This window comes from Python bivittatus, unplaced genomic scaffold, assembly GCF_059951505.1.
Source record: "Python bivittatus isolate LINGU-HERP-01145 unplaced genomic scaffold, Pbiv_v1 ctg000980_np1212, whole genome shotgun sequence".
Taxonomy (NCBI): domain Eukaryota; kingdom Metazoa; phylum Chordata; class Lepidosauria; order Squamata; family Pythonidae; genus Python; species Python bivittatus.
The window spans coordinates 34,771,125-34,798,547 of record NW_028277125.1 but is presented as its reverse complement, the minus strand read 5'-3'; the positions used below and the strand labels follow the sequence as shown (position 1 = coordinate 34,798,547).

The 27,423-nt window shown below is 37.0% G+C and overlaps 1 protein-coding gene across 2 annotated transcripts in view; it reads right to left on the bottom strand.

Annotated features, from left to right (window-relative positions):
• Positions 1-7,865: 7,865 nt before the first annotated feature.
• Positions 7,866-27,423, bottom strand: part of CAB39 (calcium binding protein 39) — a 41,386-nt gene continuing 21,828 nt past the window's right edge. The window contains exons 2-9 of one of the 2 annotated variants that reach the window (XM_088131772.1): positions 23,624-23,782; positions 17,792-17,956; positions 15,292-15,410; positions 12,873-13,041; positions 12,324-12,383; positions 11,631-11,696; positions 10,587-10,730; positions 7,866-10,321 (exon numbers count right to left, since the gene is read on the bottom strand). In XM_088131772.1, coding sequence (XP_087987898.1) covers positions 10,133-10,321; positions 10,587-10,730; positions 11,631-11,696; positions 12,324-12,383; positions 12,873-13,041; positions 15,292-15,410; positions 17,792-17,956; positions 23,624-23,737 — 1,026 coding nt within the window. In that variant the 5' untranslated portion in view covers positions 23,738-23,782 and the 3' untranslated portion in view covers positions 7,866-10,132. The remainder of the gene's footprint in view (positions 10,322-10,586; positions 10,731-11,630; positions 11,697-12,323; positions 12,384-12,872; positions 13,042-15,291; positions 15,411-17,791; positions 17,957-23,623; positions 23,783-27,423) is intronic. The other variant, XM_088131773.1, reaches the window with a different exon arrangement.

The window sequence follows — 27,423 nt, the reverse complement described above, 5'->3', positions numbered from 1 at the left end:
CGGCCTTTAATTGTATAGAACTGAATTTTAATTAAGAATGCAGTTAAACTGGTTACTTGATTAGATGAAAAATCAATTTAATTAAAATGTAGGCAATAATGATTGAATTTGAACTGAGGACCTAACATGAGACAGTGCAACTTTTTATGGCCCGTGCAGTAGCATTAATTCTTTTTGTCCTCTACTTACCTTCTCAGATATCTGAAGTCAAACATGTTCACTTCATAACCATTATTTTTAATACCTGTTTTGCAAAGTGATTTCCTTTCTACAGAGAAATCTACCTCCATGGCAATCATATTCAAATAGTTTGGGCTTGAGTAAGCTAGCTTTGGCTTCCCCAAGACCTGAATTAATTATGATATTGGCCATGGCTTCATTAGTTACATGGTTTGTATTATAAAGCCTTTCAATATATTAGCTCTGCCCCCAACCATATTATTATTATTATTATTATTATTATTATTATTATTATTAATTTGACTTGTCCCCGCCCATCTCCCCACAACAGGGGACTCTAGATGACTTACAACAAACTAAAATCGGCAATACATAATTAAAAGATTATAAAACCAAAGTTACAAAGAGAAAGATAAAAAGGCTAAAAAATCCAGGAGGCCGATAGAGGCCACACCAGGCTGCTAAGGGGCCAGCCAACCCCATTTTTGATATCCTTCCTCCCCGCCTCAGGCCAGATGGCAGAGCCAGGTCTTCAAATCCTTCCAAAAGGCCTGGAGTGAGGGGGCCTGTCTCACCCCTGGGGGCAAGATGTTCCAAAGGGCAGGGGCTACAGCAGAGAAGGCCCGCCTTCTGGACCCCACTAATCAAAGTTCTTTTACTGCGGGGATCCAGAGCATGCCTTCTCTGTGAGATGGGGTGGGACGGGTTGAAATCGTGGGGGCGAGGCAGTCCTTCAGGTAACCTGGTCCCATGCCATGTAGGGCTTTAAAGGTGATAACCAACACCTTGAATTGGACCCGGAAGCAGACCGGTACCCAATGCAGCTCACGGAGCAAAGGTGTTATATGGGTCCTTCTTCGGGCCCCAAAAATTGCTTGCACGGCCGCATTCTGGACCAGGTGAAGCTTCCGGATGCTCTTCAAGGGTAGCCCCATGTAGAGCGCATTGCAGTAGTCTATCTGGGAGATAACAAGGGCATGAGTGACTGTTCGCAGGGGATCCTGATCCAGGAAAGGGCGTAACTGGTGCACAACCCGAAGCTGTGCAAAAGCCCTCCTGGCCACGGCTGCCACCTGCTCTTCGAGCAGGAGCCGTGAGTCCAGGAGGACCCCCAAATTGCGCACTGGGTCTGTCTGGGGCAGTGCTATCCCATCCAAGACCAACGATGACAAAGTCCCGGGTACAGAGGAGCCATTAACTCACAGCCACACCATTATATTTATAAATACAAGTAGTCCTTGGGTTATGACCACTCATTCAGCGACCTTTCAAATTTATGACAGCGCTAAATGAGGACTTATGACTAGTCCTCAAAATTGCGGCCATTGCAGCATCCCCACAGTCATGTTATCTTAATTCGGGAACTTGGCAACCAGCTCACACTTAGGATGGTTGCAGCATCCCATGGTCACATTATCGCCATTTGTGACTTTCCCTGCTGGCTTCCCACACGCAAAGTCAATGGAGAAGCTGGCAGGAGGTCACAAGTTCCATAGAATTTTTGCCTGCCCACACTCTGTAGCACCCGCCCATAGCACCCACCCATCTGTACTCTGTAGCACTTGCCTGCAGCTCTCACGTGCCCACCCATAGCTCTCACCTCCCAGCCTGCTTGCCTGGATTCCTGCCTTTCCCCACCAGTCCTCCCTTAACAACAGCAGTGGGGACTGCTGGGATTGCTGTCGCTAAGCAATGTGGTCACATGACATCTTGCTTTACAACAACATCGCTTAGCAAAGGAAATTCTGGTCCCAATTACTGTCATAACCTGAGGACTACCTGTAGACACTCCCCACAGCAGCAACCCCATGAGATAGGTTGATCTGAGAGAGACTGCCCCAAGTCACCTAGGAAGCTCCTATGGTTTTTGTCTCTGTCCCATTCTAGAAACCCCAAGATTCTTCTATTTAATATAAATGCAATGATGGGTTACAGCACATACAGTTCTAGCATTCACATTTTTTTTCTTAAACAATTAGGCTGTTCCATTTCACAGGGCTTAGAATGTTGTAATCCACCTTCTATCCTCAATAGGATTTTGTAGACTTGATTGGGTCATAGCACATAAGAAATTAACTTCTGCAAAACAGAAAAATGCATTATGGCATGACAACGTAAAGCAAAATTAACTTACAGGTCATAGTTCATTTAATACAAACTTTCCAACCAATTTTTGTCACCATTGCACAATGGGAAAATAGTTGAAATTCAGGCTATGCATCTGGGGAGAAAACATTTCCATTTCAAGAATGGAAAGTGCCAAGCAGCAATTATGCCCACTCTTAAGGTCTTCACATATTGCCCAGCAATGTCTACAGTAGAACTAAGAGAGAGAGATGTCTTGGTCAGAGAGGCTAGCATAAAATATGGTTATCATCGTCTCCGATAGATCTATAGCAACTGGACCATGGTTCCCAACCTTCCTAAGCTGATGGTTACATTTTGAAAACATACGGGCATTCTCATAAAAAGACTGCCTTGGTGTCACCACTTCCTTTAGCCTTCCAGATGTTTCTCTAGTTCAGTTTATCTCTTTTTCCTGGGCAGCTGGATATACTTCCAAAAAAAGCATTAGGCTATAGATCACCATCATTTTTATTTTTTTCAGAACGCCTTCAGAATATATACAGTGGGGCAAAAAAGTATTTAGTCAGCCACCAATTGTGCAAGTTCTCCCACTTAAAAAGATGAGAGAGGCCTGTAATTTTCATCATAGGTATACCTCAACTATGAGAGACAAAATGGGGAAAAAAATCCAGAAAATCACATTGTCTGATTTTTAAAGAATTTATTTGCAAATCATGGTGGAAAATAAGTATTTGGTCAATGTCAAAAGTTCATCTCAATACTTTGTTATATATCCTTTGTTGGCAATGACAGAGGTCAAACGTTTTCTGTAAGTCTTCACAAGGTTTTCACACACTGTTGCTGGTATTTTGGCCCATTCCTCCATGCAGATCTCCTCTAGAGCAGTGATGTTTTGGGGCTGTCGCTGGGCAACACGGACTTTCAACTCCCTCCAAAGGTTTTCCATGGGGTTGAGATCTGGAGACTGGCTAGGCCACTCCAGGACCTTGAAATGCTTCTTACGAAGCCACTCCTTCGTTGCCCGGGCGGTGTGTTTGGGATCATTGTCATGCTGAAAGACCCAGCCACGTTTCATCTTCAATGCCCTCACTGATGGAAGGAGGTGTTCACTCAAAATCTCACGATACATGGCCCCATTCATTCTTTCCTTTACACGGATCAGTCGTCCTGATCCCTTTGCAGAAAAACAGCCCCAAAGCATGATGTTTCCACCCCCATGCTTCACAGTAGGTATGGTTTCTTTGGATGCAACTCAGCATTCTCTCTCCTCCAAACACAACGAGTTGAGTTTAGACCAAAACTTTCTACTTTGGTTTCATCTGACCATATGACATTCTCCCAATCCTCTTCTGGATCATCCAAATGCTCTCTAGCAAACTTCAGACAGGCCCGGAGATGCACTGGCTTAAGCAGGGGGACACGTCTGGCACTGCAGGATTTGAGTCCCTGGCAGCATAGTGTGTTACTGATGGTAGCCTTTGTTACTTTGGTCCCAGCTCTCTGCAGGTCATTCACTAGGTCCCCCCATGTGGTTCTGGGATTTTTGCTCACTGTTCTTGTGATCATTTTGACCCCACAGGGTGAGATCTTGCATGGAGCCCCAGATCGAGGGAGATTATCAGTGGTCTTGTATGTCTTCCATTTTCTAATTATTGCTCCCACAGTTGATTTCTTCACACCAAGCTGCTTGCCTATTGCAGATTCAGTCTTCCCAGCCTGGTGCAGGTCTACAATTTTGTTTCTGGTGTCCTTCAACAGCTCTTTGGTCTTGGCCATAGTGGAATTTGGAGTGTGACTGTTTGAGGTTGTGGACAGGTGTCTTTTATACTGATAACAAGGTCAAACAGGTGCCATTACTACAGGCAACGAGTGGAGGACAGAGGAGCCTCTTAAAGTAGTTGTTACAGGTCTGTGAGAGCCAGACATCTTGCTTGTTTGTAGGTGACCAAATACTTATTTTCCACCATGATTTGCAAATAAATTCTTTAAAAATCAGACAATGTGATTTTCTGGATTTTTTTCCCCATTTTGTCTCTCATAGTTGAGGTATACCTATGATGAAAATTACAGGCCTCTCTCATCTTTTTAAGTGGGAGAACTTGCACAATTGGTGGCTGACTAAATACTTTTTTGCCCCACTGTATAGTGCATAGGATAATTATTAGAAATAAACATTCTTTGCTTAGTTGCTTTTGTTTTAGGCATGAAGTCTGTCAGGGAAATGTTCATAGGCTGTTATGTTGTGAGGCACTGAGATATACTTTTTGTTTTCTTCCCAAGATCTTAAAGGAAGTCACAATATAGTTGATTCTAAGTTGCAGAGAAACCTTGAATATGCAGCAATCACTAGTTCATGAACTTAGGGCAGGAAAACAGGAAGGCATGAGAAAGAAAGTTTGCCCCATTTTAATTCCCTTTGGTGTAAGAGGAAGAGAAGGAAAAATGCTGCCAGGCTTTCAAGATTCTGTTATTTTAGTCTAAATCAATAGAGTTGAGTTCTGGTGTCTTTTTGTTTTTGTTTTTGTTTTTTTCTTGTGGTGTCTGTTACCTGACCTGGTCTACTTCAAAGGGCTGACACGAGTATGTAAGTACACAAGCAAAATTGGTTAACTGTGAACTAAACCTTTGCTAAAAAAAAAAAAAAAAAAGCATGCACACTGCCTTCCCAGCCAGGTATGGCAGACTACAAGACCCACAATAGCCAACTCATTGATTAAGTACACTGTAGACTACATGTCTGGTGGGCAGAGAAGCTTAAATCAAGTTTGTGAATAACTGACCAAGATCTAGGAAACTGCATGGAACAAAGGAGAGAGTGAACAAAGAGGAAGACCTTTTTACAAGTTCGATAGGGAAAACATATACCATTCTTAAATTTTACAGGGCAAATTCACACAAATATTTATTTCTGCTTGAGAAATTAAGTACAACCCAAGCAACCCTGAATCAAACCAGAGAAATTCTCATAATCATAGCAGCTGGATAAAGGCATATTTAACAACATAGAAGCAGAGGCAGACAGTGTGTGCAATCTCACTGTTAAGTCAGTTTCACAGCAAGCTATTTAAATATAAAACCAGATTTTGTGCTGGTTGTCTGTACCAAATTTGGGATGCTAGAAAAATTAGTTTGGTTCACATTAAGTTTGCATTTTCCCAAATTTTATTCAGGAAAATGTACATCTGAGAAAGTCACATACCAAAAGCTTTGATTGAATACATGCAAAACTGAAATGGACTACATATAAACTGTTCTAGACATCCCTCTGTTGCAGTGGGTTAGGTACATAAGAGTCCACTCTGTTCTTCTGACAAGATACAACAAGATATTTGATTTCTGACTATTCTTTCTCCATAGCATGTAAGAAACTAAGTCACTTATCAAGGATAAGTTTGGAAATCTTAGAAACAAATAGGTTCAGAAACAAAATATTAGCATGGATTCTAGCTATGACTTCCACCTGCATGTTGTTCTGTTCTGTTCTATTCCCCCATTCTTCCCCCAAATTTTCTACTTCTCTCTAAATTGTCAGGCTTCTATTAGGAGCAGGTATGCACAACTTCAGTTAGTTAATCATCCATTTCTGGGTGGAGATAGTCTGGTCACAGTAGGGGATGGGTTGGTCACCTCTCCTTGGATTATTGTGACATCTTCTGTGAGTCTACCTTTGAAGATGGTTTGGAGATTGCAGCTGGTACAGAATGCTAAGGCAAGAAAAGTATTTGGGCATACATTACTCCTGTTCTGTGAGCAGTGCATTAGCTGCCAGTAAAATACAGGGGTGCATTTCAGATGCTGATTCTTTAATATTTTGTGATTTTATTATTGGAAGCCACCCTAAGATGATGGTGCCAGTTATACATCCAAATAAGCCTTCTAAATATGCTCAATCCTCAGATAGCTGTAGTTTATTCCCCTTGATATTTCTTAATGGGAAGCACTGGGTTCTCTTCTTCCATATCCTTACTGCACCTTTTCTGGCTGTATCAACCAAATTCAAAGGTATGTACTAGACTATTGTTTCTAGTGTTCTATCCTGAATAAATTGCTTTTTAAAAACTCCTATGGCCTGATATGAGTAGATGCCTACATTCTTAGTTTGATCTTCTCAGCTAAGCTACTGCACAGGAGAATGCCAATATCCCTTCCCCCTGTGGACTGTGAAGGGTAGGCTTTAGAAACTGGAGGAGTCAGGACTGCGAACTAGATCTCTCCCTCCTAAAGTGGAACAGTGGGATTCTAAAATAATTCAATAGATGACAGTGGTAAAGACTAAATTGGTTATTTTATGGTAGATTTGGCTCCAATGGTAAACCGATAGAACCGTATATCCATTTAATGTCTTACCTAGGAACCACCTACTTCATCCCCCAAGGTTAGGTTAAGATGAGGACAAGACAGACACGGGACATGCAATATGCTGATTTTAGGCATGTTTTAACTGTATGCTTCCCTCCCAAAGCAACCCAGTTTTGTCTATACCTAAGAAGATTTAAGCATACTTTCTTCTTAGTACAAATAAGTTAGCTCAACTTATTCTGATTTAACTTCATAGGTTACCAGCCCCTCTGCCAGCTTTTAGTTAGAATGCATTTTCTTTTGATTCTGCTGGGAGCAGTGACAAAAGAAGATATAAGAATCTTGCAAAAATTAGGGGAATTTTATTTCTACAAATATGCTATTCCAAGATGTACGAAACTTTATATTTGAACATTTCAGTTAAGTTTCAAAGACAAAAGTTTTGAGTGTGTAATGAACAACAGTAATACCATAAATAATTTTAATACATTTTTGCATAAGTTGCCAGCAGAAAGCTTTGGGGGGGGCATTTTATTGGTGCTGCAGATTTGAGTATTTTAAAAAACTGCATGAAACTTTTAACAGTAAATACACTTCTGAGAGGTGGGAAGTACTACTCTTATAGAAAACTGGTATGTGGAGGCCATCCTAGGTAATCATTAATGAACCCCAAGACAATTTGCGATATGACATAGTCTTATTTATAATATTCAATGGCAACTCTACCCTAAAGATTGAAACTTTAAAGAGATTTAAATGGAAGATTTAAATGGAAGATTGCTCAGATGCCTTAACGTTTTCAGCACCCATAAATAATTATTAGAATACTTTGGAGAAGACTATAGCAGTAAAATAGATATAACCTCAAATAATTTTGCAGAAATCTGTCCTAAAAAATATTAGCATTATTTTTTTACTTCCAAATATACCTGACCATTTCTATTAGCAGGATCACTGTTTAACTTAAGACACTTTAAAAAAAACAATTAACAACATAGAACATGAATACAACAACTGGGAAATTTGTCATGTTGGATATTATTTTTTACTTGGTGTGAAAATTTTACTGAAAGTTTACAAGTGGGGAAGGTATACTTCTTAGGAGAAATACTCAGATTTGGGTAAACCTTCTTGATACATATTATAGCACACAATTTGTGTTTCTTCAAAATTTTATTTCAATTTAAATTAAGGGGCCAGCCAGATCTTCTAATAAGAAATGCATTCATTTGAAGGGATGAAATGCTTTAGTGGAAGTAGATTTACAATTGTACACATTTAGAAAAGAAACAAAAAGCTCACATTAAATAACTTTTAGTAATATCTTTAAGCCTTCACACAGATAAGAAACCATTTCCAGTACAATAGTTTTTAATATGAATAGCACATCAAATGGTCTTAAATACAACTTTTTTCTGAAAGCCAACACTCCAAGGATTAATGTTTTTTTAAAAGTATAGCCATTTTGTCCCATGCCAAATAATAGAGAAGCAAAATCAATATCCAGATCCATCTTTTAACTTTCATATATCTATTTAGATATATATGTGTGTGTGTGTGTGTGTATGTACACACACACACACACAGAGATGTATATATACACACACACATATACAACTTTTAGCATGTCTATATTTTTTTCCTAAAAGTGGAAGCCTTATGCATAATGGAGAATAACTTGCCACCTAATATTTCCTTGTCTTAGCTATAATAAACCAAAATATAAAAAAAGGACAGAGTACTGAACTATAATATTACCACCTCCATGGTTGTTTTGCCTGTTTATATAAATGATTCAATAAAGGATTATGATTTTTTTTTCAGTAGATATTACAGACCATTTTGCAAAGGACAAATGGTTTATGGCTGCTGAAAGAAGCATAGCCATGTTGATATCCAACATTATCAGAATCCTATTTGCTGGACTGTATTCCAACTTCCTTCATGAAGGCTTTAAAAATTAGCTAAAATGTCAATCAGCAGATTAATCATTTGTGAAATAATTTAATCATATAGAAGCTAGAAAGCAATAAATAATTGTATAGCATTCTCAGTCAGATTCAATCATGCGGAATTTGAACTTTCATACCCCTAATTCACAAAGTTGGCTGGTTGTGATCTCAGTACTACTATTACGATGAATAGATAAGATTTTGATAACATAGTTTAGATATATCTAGCATTTCTGTTATGATCACAGTAACAAAAAAGTGGTGCAAAATCAGTCTTTAAAAAAAATAAATACTGATAGTTTGCAGCATTAAGGAACAAGATATTGACACTAGGACAGTTATGAAAATTATGGTTGTTGAAGGGGAAATATAAGTTAAATACCAACACAACTATTATACTAACTATATGAAAAGAGAGCTTCTCTTTATACCCACAAGAAAAAACAAATCTGAATTAATTTAGCATAATCTTTATAATTTACAATTGGCCGAACACAGCACTAACATAAATGGAGAAGGCCAACATTAAAGAATACAAGTTAGTGGGTTCCAGAGCTATTTTTTTAGTCTACTCTAACTGATGGCACTGCATTATATCTGCAAATACAGAAAAAAATGGATTCTTTTTAATGCTGCAGTATTTAAGAAATGTGAAATCAGTATTTTCATGTGATCCAAAGTATCATTTCACATGAGCTTTCATTTTGCAAAACTCAGTATCAGTATCAGGTAAAAGTTACAGACTAATACATTAACATTCCTCTGCTGTACAAATTAAATCATTTTTAAAGAAATGAGCAGCGTAGGAGTTATATACAGAAGAAAACAAGCATTGTTGAAATGAAATACAAAGTGTCACTGCTAAGCTCTATTGTCTGAAACACTTTGAAGTAAAATTAACAAAAAAATTTATAATGTATTTCCAAGTCTACATCTCAATTCTCAGAAAATCACTCTCAAAAACAAACTATAAAGCAATGAAAGGCATATATACATTTTCCTTATGAACTCTGAGATGTCACTCTTAGAAGTTGCTATGTTTCAGTATCAATTTTATTTGCAAGACAACTGTTCATCCCAGAAAGCTCACATCTTAGATACATTTCCCCTTTGATTACAATTAAAGCACTGCACATTTTTTTTAAAAAAATCAAGGCATATAATCTTATACTATGGTGCCAGATATGCACAGATCACATTGTGCTCGCATCTCATACAAGGTTAAGTGCAAACATATGGATTGAATCAGATTTGCTAGCATGCACCCTGTCGCAAACTACTCTAATACCGTCTCTCCTATCCCAAACTATCTTCTATGTTTGTTTCATGAACCAATAATCTTTCCCATCCCACCCCCACCCCGGACTTCTAAAAACAAGCAGTGTGCTTGAATTCAGACACAAATATCAAGAAAGTCCACATTGTGCAAGAAAGCAGCAGCTAGGTTTGTCAACTCGGACTAAAAAATAAAGAGAAGAAAAAAAACAAACAAACTGTTCACTGAACAGCAGATTAGCAGTAATGTTCCTCATGAAGTGATAAGAGTGCCTGATGCTGAATATCTAACAGCAAATGCTGAATTTGGATTTAATATTTTAGGGGTTTATAGAAGATTAGGCTTCTTGTTGTGCTGGTCTTTTCAAATCCCTGATCTGTTTAACTAAATAGGTCTTCTCATCATTAAATTGTTCATCCTCGGTCCTGTCGTTCTGAAACTTGCTGAGAAACTCAATAAGTTTGGTCTGGTTCTTTAAGAGAATATCTAATATAGGTTGCGTCTTGTTAGGATTGGCTACAAACACCTGCAAAAAATTTTTCAGAAAAATAAAAATTAAAATCAGAATGTATTAGAAAAAATTAGCAGAGGAATAGAGTTTTCTCAACACTATGCATAAAATTACAAGGACTGAAGTACAATGTACCATATGCAACACATGCATAAGCATTAGGGTTTCCCAATTATTCAAATCCTACTATCCAATTACATTGTATTGTGGTGGTAGATCAGTATTAATCATTTTCATCTCCATTTAAATAACAATATTATTTCAAAGTGATCTTTTTTACCTTAAAGACATGGAAGGCCTCAAACTGAATGTTGCGACTTTTGTCCCGTAAAAGATTCATCATTAGCTTGAGATTTTCAGGTTTACTGATATATTTTGTCATAATTGTGAAGTTGTGTCTATCCAGTAGCAATTCACCAAGTAGCTATAGAATAAGAGAACAGGATAGTTTTTTCATAAGGATTATAAAGCACACAGGCAGCGGTAGTTAACAGAGCCAATGGTTGTATTCAAACCTTTGTTCTTTTTGCACAATTATTATTTTCAAAAGAGTAGTGATATTAGGCTAATTTACTATTATGCCTTATTCTCTGCTATGTAAATTGATGAGTGTATTGTCGAAGGCTTTCATGACCGGCATACGATGGCTGGTGTGGGTCTTCCGGGCTGTGTGGCCGTGGTCTTGAAGTTTTGTTTCCTAACGTTTCGCCAGCACCTGTGACCGGCATCTTCAGAGTGCAGGAGCACAGACAGGAGCAGTTCTCTCTGAGAGCACAGAGAGAACTGCTCCTGTCTGTGCTCCTGCACTCTGAAGATGCCGGTCACAGGTGCTGGCGAAACGTTAGGAAACAAAACTTCAAGACCACGGCCACACAGCCCGGAAGACCCACACCAGCCACCTAAATTGATGAGTATCTGGCTTAATTCCAAAAATCAGAAAAAAATGGATGTGGTCATGGACCAGATAATTGTTAAATGGAAGCACAAGAGCAAATGGGAAGCAAGCCTTCTTCCAGATTAGACCAGAGATGCAAGGAAGGTGGGACAAAATGGCAAAAAGTTTTTTTTACTACCGTAGCTTCCAATAAAAAAGACGAATAGTGTTTACAGTAAAAAGGAGAGATCTACATTACATGTAACTTTAAAGCATTAGTTATTATTTAACTGGCAAAACATATAGAATTGGTATTGACAAATTACACATTTAACATACAAGCTTCCTAAAGTGCAGAATCCTCCTGATTGATGCATTTTATTTTAATGTAGACAAACAGAATAACTAGGTCATTCTTTTATTACTGCACAATGATTTTTTTTTTTTTACCTTAAGTGACTGTCGTTTTGTTACATAGTTTTCTGAGTGGAGCAATTTTTCATATTCACTGAAGAACTGGATGGGAAAAAAAATAATTATGGCCTTTCTAATCAACACAATGTTCCCAAATGATTTGGCTCAAACAATGATAAAAAGAAAGCAATGAGAGAACTGGCTGAGAATCATAGGAACTGAATTCCAATACATTTAGATATATGGAGGAGACTGCTCTAAATTTTTCTAGCATTTTTCTTCTGCAACACATACAAAACTTCTGAACAAATATTCTACAGCTAACTGAAAGGAGTTTTCAGTTAACTCTTTAGGCAATCATATACTTGAGATTATAAACAGCCAGCTTTATATTTTTATCTTCAGCTGTGGCCAGTAGATGGAGCAAGTCTGTCATACATATTTCTCTGATTAGCATAACATACCAGGAATGGCAAAATAGTAAGGGTGTGTTGTTTGCTCTTTACAACAACAATTTCATTCTTAGAATTTTTAAGATAACTGCAACAATTTCCTGTCCAACACTGAAGACATCCCAGGTTCAACTTGCATTGGTACAATGAATCAGAAAATGCTGAAAATAAAAATATTTAGCTGGACAAGAAATGTTTTATTCTTTTTTTTCTCTCATAATGTGATGATAGTTCTGATAGTTGACAGAAATTATAATGAAGAAATAAAAACACATACCCTATCATAATGCTGTTCCAAGAATTCTGCACTCAGCAATTTGTGCCTGGTAAGTAAATCCTTGAAATAAGAGAAGACACTGTTATTTAAAAGATATTCCCTCTCCTTTCCTATAATTTCAGGATGCCCGAAAGCAGAGTTATTAACAATATTCTTTTTCCTTTAGTTGTTAATTATTCACAGGATAATTAACCACAGAATTCAATTGAGGCATACTTTTGCCTTCAAGAAAAATGATACAATAATAACCAGTTCTGAGATTTTTATTCAGGGATGGGGAACCTGCAGCCTTCCAAATATTACCAAGGTTGTAATTCCCATTAACCCTTATCATTATATTGCTGGAATTCAACATCTGAATTGCCATATGTTGTCGCTTATTTCTTTTTTTAAAAGGTCCTATGTACATTTTAATACTGGAGTTATTTCTGTAATTTTAACTATGTTATTTTGTAGCTCTCTGATGTGATTGTTTGATATATTTTCCAAAATGAATTGGGGAAGTCATAATATAAAATTTTAATAGTTGTCAAATATAAACTAAATAACCTTGAAAGTTGCAAATGCATCTGAAGCAATGTCAAATGTTGACATTTCCACGTATCTGAAGAAGTCATAAAATTGTTCTGACCACAAGATTATTTTCGCCAGTGGTTCGTGTCTGATGCATTCTCTTAACATGATTCCGCAATTCAGAGCAATTTCTGGAGATTCATACCTGGTTTCAGTAAGAAATAAATATAGTATCAGCAAAACAGGCATATAATCAAAACAGATTATAAATGTATATTCTAAATTGACTACTAAAAATGTCAGTTCATATTTATTGCTACAACACTTCTATTGCATGAATATATTTATGTTCAGACAGGTATCTCTCCTAGTTTTTCATTTACCTTGTATATGGACAGGTTTCATACATGAGAACAGTGCCAGATAAAGGCTAAGAAAACAGGAAGCAAGTTGTCAACTGGGCTACATTCACAATGTTATAAAAGGGCAATAGCTATTGAGAAAAGTAGTCATGACAGTTTTCTTTGGCATCTTGTACAGCTTCTCAATTTTTTCTTATTTTTGATGGTAGGGATTTAGGAACAAAGATTCTGTGGATGTTGATTCTTTAGTTTTTCTGAGAAAAGTATAATCTGATTTTCTGTGTGACGCTCATCACCATAAATGCTGATGGATCTGCTAGCATAAAGACTAAGGCTGGAGCTATGGCCAAGGATGTTTTTACAAACTTCGCAATATTAGAAGGCTACATCCTCTTTGTCATTCCTGCCTTCAGAATCCACTATTAAACAACAGGATTTCAATTTTTGGGGGGCTAAGGATACAACTGGGATTTGGAAGAAAAAATATTCTGGGCAGAAAATGTTTAACATATTCCCCTTTTCTATACAGGTGTGTGTGCTTTCCCCCCGCTCCCTTTCTCTATTTTATCTTTTGCTGACTTAATGCTTGCTTACTCTCCCCAATCACTGCTTTTCCCAATCCCCCGATTCCAATTTGGTAGAATTTTAGTCTATTATTTTCTTTGCTGAGTTTGAATAAGTAAGCAACATTTTGGAAGTTCTGAATGCATTGTGTTTGTTGTTCATATATTGGGGAGTAAGAAGCAAACAATGGTCAAAAGAAATGAGTACTTTTGTGCTGACAAACTCTTCTATTTTGTGATTTCTCATATTACTTAACTGTTTTTTAAATGAGAGGAAGAGATTTCATTTCCCCCAGACATGGGGAAAAACAACTATAAATATCCCTCTGTACTAAACAGCAACAATAGTTCACTACTCATTAATTTGATAAAAGGTTTCACATTTGTTTGTGATTGTAAACACAAATGAAGCATGATGCTCCAATATAATAATGCACATGATATAAGGAGAGGAAATAGCAATCTGGCAGAGAATATACACAATTAATTGTTCTTTATTTGAGAAAACTGTACCAATAATTCATTGTTGCTTCAAGAGTATGAATTGTGTATCAAGAGACATAGAGCGCATTGTGGTGGAAAACTTTAGTCTGCCTAGTGAATGATAAACAAATATTCAGCATTTAGTGACTAATTTGCACAGCAAGGTGACAAAATTACAGAATTAAAACCCATGGGCAAACTATGAGAACAATTCCATACATAAAGACAACTTATGAAGACACATATTGAAAGTATGGGAAGCATATCTCAAAAAAACAAAACAAAACAACAAAAACATCAAAGATACTTTTGAGGATTCTTCTACAGGAATGCTTGACTCATGCCTTTCAGAGAAATCTTAAAATGACCTTCTACAAAATATGGTATGGAAGAATTATGATTCTAAAACACAGTGACTGCATTAAAAAACAGTGCTATGCTACAGTTTAATATGTAATAATTTCACAGAAGTACAGGCTCTAATTCCCTTCTCTTGCAGGAAAACTGGAAGAAGTTGGAAACATTGCTGGTATGTTCACATTTCTCATTAATTTTAATTTAGTATAACATCCCATTTTTTCATTACGGTTTATTGAAATAAGCCAACAGTGATTACCTTATTTCCACTAATCAAATTTAATCATAGTTTGGCCAGAGATTAGATGACATAATAAATTGTGGTTAACCACAAACAGATGCAAAAGTTTCCAAACTTCTCCTCATGGTTGTGCTGACAAGACTATTGAGAGAGTGCATGCATGAATTTGGCAGAAACTGGCTTTTCTGTGTAATCCACTGGAGGGGAGGTGGGGGTGTCCTTCCATGTATTTAACAAATAATTGAGGTTCAGAATTTTCCAGCACGGCAGACAGTTACAGGAATACCGGCAGCTCTTTCTTTGTACAAACTAGTTGATAGCAACTTTTATAAGTACAACTAATTATTAAAGCAGAGATACCACAGACCTACCCAGGTAGAAAAAAATTAAATGTAAACTAGTTTTACATGAGAAAAACAATCATTTCACATTTACAATATAATACATACCCTTTTAACAGCATGAACAATATATTTTGCTGAGTACAGATGTATTCAACTGTGGGTGTTCTAGTACCAATTTGTCTTCTCAGAATGTTGTTGAATATTTGAGCCACATCCTTTTTACCCTATCAGAAATACAAACCAGGGCATTATATTGGTATAATATTACATACAGGGCATGTATATAAAGTAATACTATTAGAAGCATATAACTTCATGTTTTAAAAACACAAACTGATTTGATTCAGTAGAAGGACTTGTATTTATCGCTATTCCATTTTTTCCAGGTATTGGCCAATGTAACTATTTCACAGTTACAAGACTACATCAACTTTTTATTGCCTAATTTTATCAAATCTGATTTCCATATACAGGGTTTTATTTTCTCCTGGAATAAAACTTTTCAACTACAGGAGGAGCAGCAGTAGTCGTGACAGTATGTGATATTTATATCCTGAAGAATATTTCTATTTGCCACCAAAAACCCACCTTCTCCAGGCATCATAGCCTACCCTTGTTCATCTTGACTAGTTCTGAATTTATTATTAGCACATCAAAACAGAACGTTTCTAATCCCTATGAATGAATCAGCCAATCACAAATATTTATATTTACCACAACTGTCTATTCTACACACATAGGCAATACAAAAGCCAATTACAATGAATAGGATTCTGTGATTCTCCTTCTTTTATACACATTATTTAGGTTTCTTAGTACTTTAATGTCTTTGTTCACAAGAGAAAAGAGTGCATTCATTTTCTTAAAAGTTGTTGGTTATACAGTGGTGCCTCGGGTCACGAACGCTTCTGTTCACGACCAATTCAGGTCACGAACAGCTCTGGTCGCAAAATTTTGCCTCCGTTCACGAACGCCGGATCAGGTCACGAACAGGATCCGTGGCCATTTTCCCTCCCGTGACACGGTCTGCGGCCATTTTTCCTCCCCTGACACATGGTCCGCGGCCATTTTTCCTCCCCTGACACATGGTCCGCGGCCATTTTTCTGCCCCTGACACGTGGTCCCCGGCCATTTTCCACCCCTGACACGTGGTCGTAGGGAGGGGGACTCTCCCTCCAAGCAATAGCCGCCTCCCTGTCCTCCACGCCAGAACGGATTAACGGTAATTACATTGAACCTTACGGGGAAAATTGCTTTGGGTCGCGACCAATTCAGGTCGCGACCAGAGTTGCGAGCCTACAGGAATAAATATTGCAAAATGTAATTCTGTAGGAAGACAGAAGACGCTGACTGACTTAAGAGTCCAAATACAAATAATACATAAATTGTAAACTGACCCAAAACAGCACCAGTTTTTTTCTTTGACCAATGTTGCTGGACACTGACTCACCCAAAGCACATATATCACAACAATCAAACATCACTCACCAGCTCTGCCAACTTTGCCTCAAGTCCTATGATTTTTTTCTGGATTTATCATCAATACCAGCATTTGCCACATAAAGAACCTAATTATGATTAACAGTAACAAACACTATTGTTTGAACTATTTACTACTTCCAAATGATGTAACTTTTTCATTATGATGATAATCACACATACTGCATTGGTAGAGGTGAAGAGGAAAAGCTCTAAGTGTTTGATGCAAACAGCAGAAATAAATAGTTTTTAGGCATTTGTCTTCAGTGTGAAAGATATTTTGTAATTGTACTTTATATCTGCCAAGAAGGTACTGAATATCCATTGTACTGTTAAACTTCTCAAATCTAAAATAACCAACATTCTTTTGATAATAAACACTATCTCTTAAAGTATATATGCACATATCTAAAGATATCTTCCATTACTAGGTTATACAAATGTAAAATGTAAAATGTTTATTTTCATTCTATAAAAACAGTAAGATAAAGACAAGGCTCCAAAGAATTACCTAATGAGTTCTGCACTCCCCTTTTTAACATGTATTTTTGAACATTTGTTCCTCATGTTCTAGTTCTTACTGCTTCTGAAATACAGGGAGCTTTCAGATACAAGCCACTTGTGATACATAGGGGGGAAGGTGATTTGCCTCTCAAAAAAATCCACTAATTGCCTTCAACTTTTTTCATCCTGTCCAATTCATGGTTTGCTATATGAAAATTACACATAGTTATGTGTAATAACTAATTAGAAAGAAACATAATATATAGACAGGTTCTATAGGAAAAAGTTTGGGTTTAGGACATAGGAAACTAGACATTTTCCAGATTTTTTTTTTTATTACACTGCCTAATCCTCAGCCATTTGGCCCACCAAATGGAATTAATGGGAACTGTCTACCCCTAGAGAATAATGTGGTTTCTTTCAGCTGTTGCAGTCAGGCATTGGTCTCGTTTTCAAAAGACCTTCAAATAGATACTAGGAATAATCCATACATCCAGTAGGAACCCAATTTCTCCCCACGTTCCATGTATGGAGATTAGGAAAAATAATCTAATCTAGAAATTATCTTAATTTTGATGAGATTAAAATTTGAAATGACCATTAGCATATTATATTTTCTTACCTCAAAATCAATGAGTTGTAGATCAGCTACTAGGGTACTAAGAAGACCACTGTTGTATAGTTCTTGAGCAAGCTGGGCTACAGCTTCTGTCTGAGGTTCCTTTTCATTGGTGCCATATAAGATTTCTTTCATGGCAACTAGGTTTTTTGAAACTTCTTCGGTAGCCTGCACAAGGAAAAAACCCTAGTTATTTCTAAAGCTGAAAACGTTTTGTTTACTAATTTTACTAGTTTTTTTGTTTTGTTTTTGGTTTATTTATCTTAACACATTTTACAGAAGGTACAAAGAAAACACGAAACCATGTGAAAAAAACAAAAACAAAAAATAGCAACCAACTTAACAGAAATCCAACAAAAGGGGAAATCTTTCTATTCATCAAATGGCAAGCCAGCTTCTCATTCTACAGTAAAAAGATGGTTCTCTTAATATTACAAAATGTCACAAAAATCAATGCCAATAAGAACATATTTAGTCATTAAATATTAGTATGATTAGTAGATAAAATTGCCTTTCCAAAAGCAGTTAAGTTACATACCTCTTGAATCCAATCCTTAATATCAGGAATACTACTTTTCCAATTTCTCAAAATAGTTCTCTTAGCAACACCCCAAGCCAAATATACCCATAACACATCAAAAATAATCAGATTTCAAAGTTATGGGACATAATTTACCATAACAGTAACGTCTTTACCACTGTAAAAACATCTCCCAGATATTAACCTGAACAATTCAGGAATTGCAACTATCTCACACAGGCCATCCTACTTTTACCTAAGAATCCATAAAATATTCCCAATGACAAAGAATTAAATTGCTTCTTTTTTATTATGAAGCTTCTTATTTATGAGCCTGTAAAAGACTCCTCTGAACAAGTAGAATACTGCTATTTTAAAATATACACATCTTCACAATTACGCACAGCATTCTTGCTTGCTATTTTTTCTGGTTGTCATAGTCTGTAACAAGACAGGTTCCTTAAGTTTTTCCGTATACTTAAATACATTTGGTTTTTGACACATTGTTGTGTATATGTCACAAAATGGTTGCCTTGGAAAAGCCTGCATATTCCCAGCTGGGTATATCCAGACACAAAACTCTGTATCCCAGGGAAAAGGAAGAGGAAGAGCAAGCAAGCAAGCAGAGAGACTGGCAGGACCAATGGGCATTATGTTTGAAGGATGTAAAAAAGCCCATTATCATCTAAACATAATCTCCTGGAAGGATAAAAAATGTCAGACAGAAAGAGGGGACAGACTGCTAATTAAACTCATACACTTGACTATTTATAGCATCAGGAGCAATTATATATACCACAAACACACTGCCCATTTAAAAATAAATGCTGAGGTTAACCAAAAAGATAGAAATAGATCAACATATATTCAGAAGCAGACCAAGAGTCACCCTAATACACCAGCCACGCTTGTATGCAACTTTTTAGAATTCTGCTCCCCAATCCCAAGAAAAGACTTCTCCTTCAAGGGGTATAACTTAAACCAAAAACAAAAAGACCTTGTCTTTTGCTTATTATGTTCAAATCAGGATACCTGGTTTGTCTCTTAATAATAAAACAAACTAGTTTGTTCTTGGCTTCTGTTCAAAAAAGTTCCAAAAACTGTATAAGAAATTACCCTGCATAAAAATTGTACACACGCATCTTATGTTTACACTTTTAACTATGAATTACCCAGAGAAAGTCAGAAGAGTACAAATACTGATATATGACTGCAGTCTGAGTCATAAATTATTTGCAAAAAGTTAAAATGACCTCTTTGGTTATTTCCCCTGCTTCATATACTGTATGCAGGAAAATTAAGCCTAATCATTGAAATTGTTTTCCCAGCCCAACAAGCTTTGCATGCAATCCATGCTTTATTTATTAGATTTTATACTGCCCCAATCATGTGACTCTCAGCAGTGTACATATAAAACAAATATAATAAAGTGCATATAAAATTAAAAATTAAAAAAATTAAAAATTAAAATTAAAAACAAAAAATAAAGTGGAAGATATGATTATATAATTTGAATTTTTATTTCTGAAAACAATTCTTTACCTTCACTAGATACTTGAGAAAAGCTAAAATATATAGGTGATATTAGCTATCTTCTGAAATATTCTTTTTTAAAGAATCCATTTGCTTTTATGAGCTTAAATGGTCATACCTGAACACATACTTTTCTTAATGGGAAGATGAGAATTTAGATTTTCTCTGTTTCCCAAAAGTGGATCAGAAAATAGAGGAAACTTCTATGGTCCTCAGATGAAAGTGAAGCTCCTCAGTTCACTAAGAAATACAATTCTTCGTTAACGAGAGAGCAGAAAGACCACTTCCTTCTGCTAATCAACCACTCCTCTTTCTAACAGTAAAAGAGGATATAGTGGAAACATTATTTTAAGCAAGAGCCACATGTGAAGGTTCTATTGCAATTTCAATATTGCATTACGACAACCAAATCTTCCCTCATCATCACAACTCTTAGGCATTTAGTCCAGGGCAATGTTTGTGATCATAAAGTTACCATCTCAGCTGAGAAGCTGATCAGGCAGACAGGAATTCTGGTATCAGAGCAAACAGGCTGACAATAAAACAGAGGAAATTGCAAGGCATGTTTGAAAATATGCAGTATTTAACAAACCTGATGCGGAAGGAGTATTGGAGAGGATATAAAATTAATGTTTTGGTATTTCATAATGTTTCAACACATCCTTTGGCATAATATGAAAAAGCTTTAAAAGGCTACAGCCTACACTAGGTTAAAGGGAATACAGAGCATTTAAAGTAACAATCTAATTTGCAATACAATCTGAGTTTTAAATATTTTAAAATGAGGACACAAAATGGTTTCCCACAAATTACATTTAGCTGCCAACTGTGCAGGCATGATTTCCTCATTCTACTTTAGCTCTGAATTACAATCTCTACATCTAATCTCAATCTTCCAGGGACCTAACTTTTACTAATTTGAAAATCTTCAACAATTTGAAGTTTACACAAAAATATCTCACAAATATCTTAACCTCACTATTCTGAGAAAATGTATTTATTTAAAACAGGTGGCACTACATATCCCTAAGGAAACCTACAGCTTGTTTCAAATTTAAGTTAGTTGTCCTTAATTATTACTGGGTCTATTAAAATATATTGAGTTACTGGGTTTTAATAGAAATTATATACATTGTAATTGAAAGTATGTTTGTCAGTTTAGAAGAGGGGGAAAAAAACGATGTTGAAAGCAACTGGTAACCAGTGCAGTTCACAGACCACAGGTGTTGCATAGGCCTGCTGTACCCTGCCCATCACTGCTTGTGCTACTGTATTCTGGACCAGTTGATTTTTGCTCTTATGAGGTATAGGTTGATAGTGAAAAATTTAGTCTTGTATGCACATTGCAGTTTAAATATGAAAATACAGGATTGTATGTACTAGCTATTAAATTAAGCTGGGCCATATTTAAATTCTTTCTCTAGTAGGTTATAAAGAATAGTTCAAATGACAAGACAGCAAAATGCTTTAAGTCTTTGATTACTCTTCTTAAGCTGTGCTTTTCAAAAATGATTTTTCAGCTATCTTACATACTTCATCATAAATGTTTACATTTGCTTTGATTTATGGGATCATAAGGAATAATGTGTTAACTTGATTTCATCCCATTTCTGCCCCCCCCCAAAATGACAAGCCAGAGATGTTTTGAAAACATATGGCAAAACCTGTAAAAGGATCAAAAGAAAACAGCAAAGAACACCACTTCACTGTTTTTTACATTTGCTTTCTTAATTCTTATTTTATGATTCTGCAAGAACCATCTCAGCAGAGTGGGTAATCATTCTGAACACAAATGGAACTTGTTTGAAGCATACCATCAAGACTAAAATTAGATGCAAATTAAGCAACACACTCTGGTTTTCAGCAGTGAGTTTGGAGGTCTTGCTAAAATTAGAAGTTATAAACTTTACAAAAATCTTCTAATTCTCCTGATAAATGCCATTTTATTTTTATATTTTTAATGAATTATGTGTAAGGAGAAGAGGATTAAATGTGTTGCCTGATTTTTATGAAATTATGTCCCCTTGTTTATTTTTTACAGTATCTACTTTAAATTTTTACAAAATACCTCTCCACTGAGGATGTCAACAAGTATGTAGACAAGGGTAGTACAGTAGTACAGTAGCTTCTATATACCTGAATGTTCAAAAATATTTGATAAAGTCCTTACCAAACGTTCATGCGTAACGGAAGCTGCCATGGGGTAAGAAAAGAAATTCTCTCAAGGATTAGTTAAAACAACAAACTATGAGTATTAGAGACCAAGCTATTTAGGAGACCTATAACTCCATTCATTTGGCCAATATGTGACAAAGAATGATAGACTAGGAGCACCTAGGGTTTGATCAAACAGGGGTCTTTTTAGTTTCTACACTGGATATATCTTCCTCCCTCCATATCATCTATTCTATACCTATCCAAACTGTCTTTATTTCTGCTCTTGTAATCATACATTTTCCTGACCACAGATTCTTTTCTATGACTTAAACAACAGTACTCTATTATTAGGGACAAAGCTATTTAGGAGAGCTGTAACTCCATTCTCCCCTAACACTGATCCCAGTTATCTTTTTCTTTGAGAAACAGTGATTTACACTATTTATAGGCCTATTATCAATAAGACTTTAAAACTGATAGCACCTTTGATCCTATTCCTAGCTGGTAAAAGCTTAATTCAGGCATTAAACTTGGAAATATCTGGATGTTGAGTCATGGCAACTGGACTTCTTTTCTTTTGGTTTAATACCAAGCAGCTTCTTCAGTCTTGGAGAAGCAGCGAAACGTATCAAACCAAAAAGAAAAGCAGTCTAGTTGCCATGACTCGACCTCCAGATAATTCCACCTGGACGACTGAGAATCTTCATCAACATAAACTTGGAAATATTTCTGACATACACTGTTCAGTTGTTTCAAAACTATTTGTAATTTTTCCAATGGGCATACAATGGCATCAGGATCCAGTGTGTAACAGCAGTTATGGTATTACAAAATTTAAAGCTAACTGAACATTTGGTAAGTTAGTATTTGGTCCCCTAACAATAATGTAACTAAAATCCTCTTCCATAACAGTGAGAATGTACAGCTTTGTCAGTGAGACTATACAGAGAAGAGAATCTGCACATTTGCAAGTAGGTTACAAAACTTTGTTTCAAAATAATCTTTTTAGCTGTTCTACACCCTGTTTTATCACTTTAGAATTTCAACAATTCAGCATTCAACACAAGATATTAATTTCAGACTAAAGCTAAAGAATACTTAAAGAAAATGTCTCAATGTTCAAAATCCAAATAGTGTAACTAGATCCTCATCAAAACTAAGAATGGACTTGTTAATCTCCTATACTGATAAGCAATTTAATTGTTAGACTAATGAACAGTGGGGTATCAAATAGAGGAGAATCAGGTGACAGTGAAAATGGAGACGGGAAAGTAAGGAAAGTTTTTGTTGAAAGTAAATTTTGATGTGATGTTTGAAGCATAAAGTTTGACTATCTGGGAACAGAGAAAAGTTTCAGAGAGAAAATATAAATGTTATTAAAATAGTGCTGATAACAAATTAGCAAGGGTTGGAAATAGCTTTAGCAGCAGTACATTTCCCATGTAATGTCCAGAAAAGCTGTTACAAAGATTATAATCATTATTTGCCAAAAATAAAATAGCAGACACTGCTGCTGAGGATTAGCAAAAATGCTTAAGAAAATTAGGACCTGTTCTGTCATTTATATGACAGCATTAAACAGTCCCTCCAGGACAGATCCACAAAGAAGGAAATACAAACTTTACCTTTTCTACCTTCTTGTCAGAAATATCTTGTTTTTCTAGAACTGCCATGCTTTCCTTCAAATTCTTCACTATGTCTGCAGGAGACTTGTGTGATTTGCCAAAGGGAAATGGCATGCTTGCAAACTACAAGTGTCTTTTCTTCTAGAATTCCTCTTTTACCTGCAAATTAAAGGTGGGGGGAGTTAAGAGCAGTAAAAGAAAGCATATAACCACTGGATACAAAGAAGTAGACATCGTAACATTTGTTTGTTAGAATCAAGCCTGAGATTGTCCAGTGTCAAATTAAAGCAGAACACTGAAGTAAATACATGGAGTATATTAGTATAAGTTCAGTTCTACGGAGGTTAGCATTCTACATAAAAGTTACGATTTTACACTGAGCCTGTCCAGCAGGTTTCTTCAAATTAATATCTTACAGTTTCAAAACAGGTTCTGAATTTTATTAATGCAGATCAAATGCTTTAAAATACAGATCAGAAGGCATTTTAAGCATGCAAAATATTATGTGTACAGCAAACTTCTACACAATGTGCAGTTTGCTTATTCAATTGTATAAAAGATAAAGGTGGTAGCTCCTGTATCTGTATCTGCATCTGCGTTAGAAACTAAGCAGGATCAAGCTTCATTAGTAGTTGGGTAAGAGAGCTGCAGAGAATACCATGTCTGGCAGCTTGAGTGGGAAGTCAAAAAAGACATCCTGGAAGAAGGCAATGGAAAGTCACTTCTATACTGTTGCCAAAAAAATACATTATCTATAAGGTTATCGGCACAGGAATCAAGCTCAACCTGAATTTATTTAATTAGTTTTTCAGCATCCAAGTAGGTGAAAGTGCGATTTAATAAATAATCCCCTAAGTTACTTAATGACTGGGCTTCTAGAGCATTCTATTAGATATAAAGGAACTAAAAAACTTTCTCTTCAAAAAAGCTAAGGGGCTGTTACTCCTGCAGCAAACAAAAAATAAGTGAAGCTAAGGGAACATTATTACAAAGAATGGCTGCCCCATGAAATGTAGTCTGGAAGCAAAATGTTATTGCCTAGTTTACATACATATATACATATTTACACACACACACACAAATGGAACAAAAGCTCCATGGGATTTTACGCAGATTTTCCAACTAGTTAGAGATGAATTCTACAAGGTCTGCAGACAAAGGATATACTCTAGCACTAAATGGCACCTTGAATACTAACAAAGTTTTAACTAACAAAGTTTAGAGTTGTTTTTGTACAGGTTTACAAAATACCTTGATTCATCCTTGCAGTAATCCCTAGTAACCTAGTTCCTATTGTTGATAGCAACTTTCTCAGACAGACCCCCTTCTAGTTGTGTTAGGACTGCAACTCTTCAGAAATCTCAAACATCATGGCTAATGCTGGCTGGAAGCTTTTAGAGGTGGAATTCAAGCATTCCCAGAGGCATTAGGTTTGGTGGGCTGCTTCTACAGGTAGTGCTCACTTAACGACCATTCAGTGACTGAAATTACAATGGTGCTGAAAAAATGGACTTATGACCCGTGCCCAAAGATACGGCCGCTGCAGCACCCCTGCGGTCACATGATTAAAATTTGGGCACTTGGCAACCCACCCGCACTCATGACTGCAGGGGCACTGCAAATCCCTCCACCCGCCTATTTCCCTCCATCTATGCCCTTTTGACCACCCTGCACAGTGGCACTTGTTGGCGGCAGCACCAGGACTGGGGCTGAACTAAAAACCCAAGACCTTCAGCAGTTTCAGCCAGCTGCCACCGCCCCCAGGCCTCCACTTCAGCCTCAGTGCAGCTGCTGCCACTGAGAAATGCCACCTCAAGCTCCATACCGCTGGCCTTCACCACCTCGCAGCATTCCCATTCCTTCCCCAAGCCACACCTCTCGTTCCTTCCCTAAAGCCATCATCCCGTTGTCCCATGGCTTCCCCAAGCCATACATCTCATACCTTATGCAAGCCGGTGTCCCATTCCTTCCCCAAGCTGTACCCGTTCTTTCCCTAAAGCCAGCTTCCCATTCTCGTGAGACCTGGGGAAAACCAGGAGGTTCTGAAGGATCGCAAGAACGGGATGCCGGCTTGCAGAAGGTATGGGACACATGGCTTGGGGAAGGAATGGGATGACAGGACAACAGCTTTAGGGAAGAAATGAGAGGCATGGCTTGGGGAAGGAATGGGACACTGGCTTCAGGAAGATATGGGATACGTAGCTTGGGGAACAGTGCGAGATGGCGGAGGCCAGTGGTGTGGGGCTTGAAGCAGCATTTCTCAGTGGCAGCGGGAGCGCTGGGGCTGAAATTGAGGTCTAGGGCAGTGGCAGCTGGCTGAGCCTGCTGAAGGCCTCAGGCCTCTACTTCAGCTTCAGCCTTGCCAACAACAAGTGTCACTATGCAGGGCGGCCAAAAGGACATAGATGGGGGGAAGATAGGCAGGTGGGGGGAGCTGCAGTGCTCCTGTAGTTGTAAGCACTGCAGCACCCCCCCAATCATGTGTGGCCTGCATCAGACCTCCCAGGGCCTCCCCCACCCTCCTGAAGCACCCCTGCACTCCTTACCTGGGACTCCATCCACTTAACAACCTGCGATTCTCACTTAACAATGGCAGCTGGGAATGCCAGGATTGCAGTCGCTAAGCAAAGTGGTCATGTGATAATTCGCTTAATGACCGCATCACTTAGTGACCTAAATTCCAGTCCCAACTGTGGTTGTTAAGTGAGGACTACATGTATATCATTCCATGAAACAATTTAAATAATATAACAATATAGCGAAGAAATAATTATTAGAAACCCATCTAAACAATTAAATGTAAGAAACATTTAAAATGAAGACTAAATTAAATGGGAAGTTGATAACTGGAGATATTAGAATATAGATAAGTGTTCTTGAGCAGTAATTGGGTTATAGTGTTAGAAAACTGTTCATAGCAATATGAATATTAAAATGTTGATCAATATGTGCTTTGCTAGTAGTTGAATGCAGTGCTTTGTCACTTAACCTTAGCAATAGTAGAAAGTAATGATTCTTTTTGACAACTGCAAGCTTTCATGCTGGCTAATATGCTAGAATAAAGCTGCTTAAAGTTGTTTTAGATTGGAGTGTCATGTAAACTTTAGTAAACAAATAACTAAAAACAAAGATATTACAGCTTTTAAGACAAGAAGTATTAATGCTTCCACTTTTGTGGTTTGCACATCTCATCTGCAAGAAGCAAGGCATGTTCCATTCATTTCTGGAACTGTATAAGTTCATAAGGCAGACTAAGTTTTTTTTTCTCTCAACAGCAGACTGACAGGCTGTATTGATTTTTAATATCTTTGCAGTTTGGAAGATTTCTTTTTTGTTATTTCAAAACTCCTGGGTCAAACAGATCACATCCTAATTCATGATGGTCTGGTTGAACCTCTGCCTGTTACTTTTGAGAAAACTTAGACAAGTGGCAAGGCACCAGACAGAGGGAAAATATTGTCTTTATCTTGGAAAAAGAGAGGACCCAGAAGCCCCCAGGAAAAGTTAGGCTGATTTCAATACCTGGGAAGATTCTAGAGCAGATAACAAAGTGATCAATTTGCAAAGTACTACAAACTTATTTTCTGAACAGGTAACTTAGGAGAATGAGATCCATGAGAATATTATGGAAGTCATATAATTTGACTTCACAAAAATTTGACAAAATTTACCCATGGCATTCTAACAGCATACCTAAAAGGCAAATGCACAAGTGGCTTGCAAACCACTCAGAGTGGTCATCAATGATTCCTTATTGAATTGGAGTGAACACCAAGTGGAGTATCACAAGGTTCTGTCTA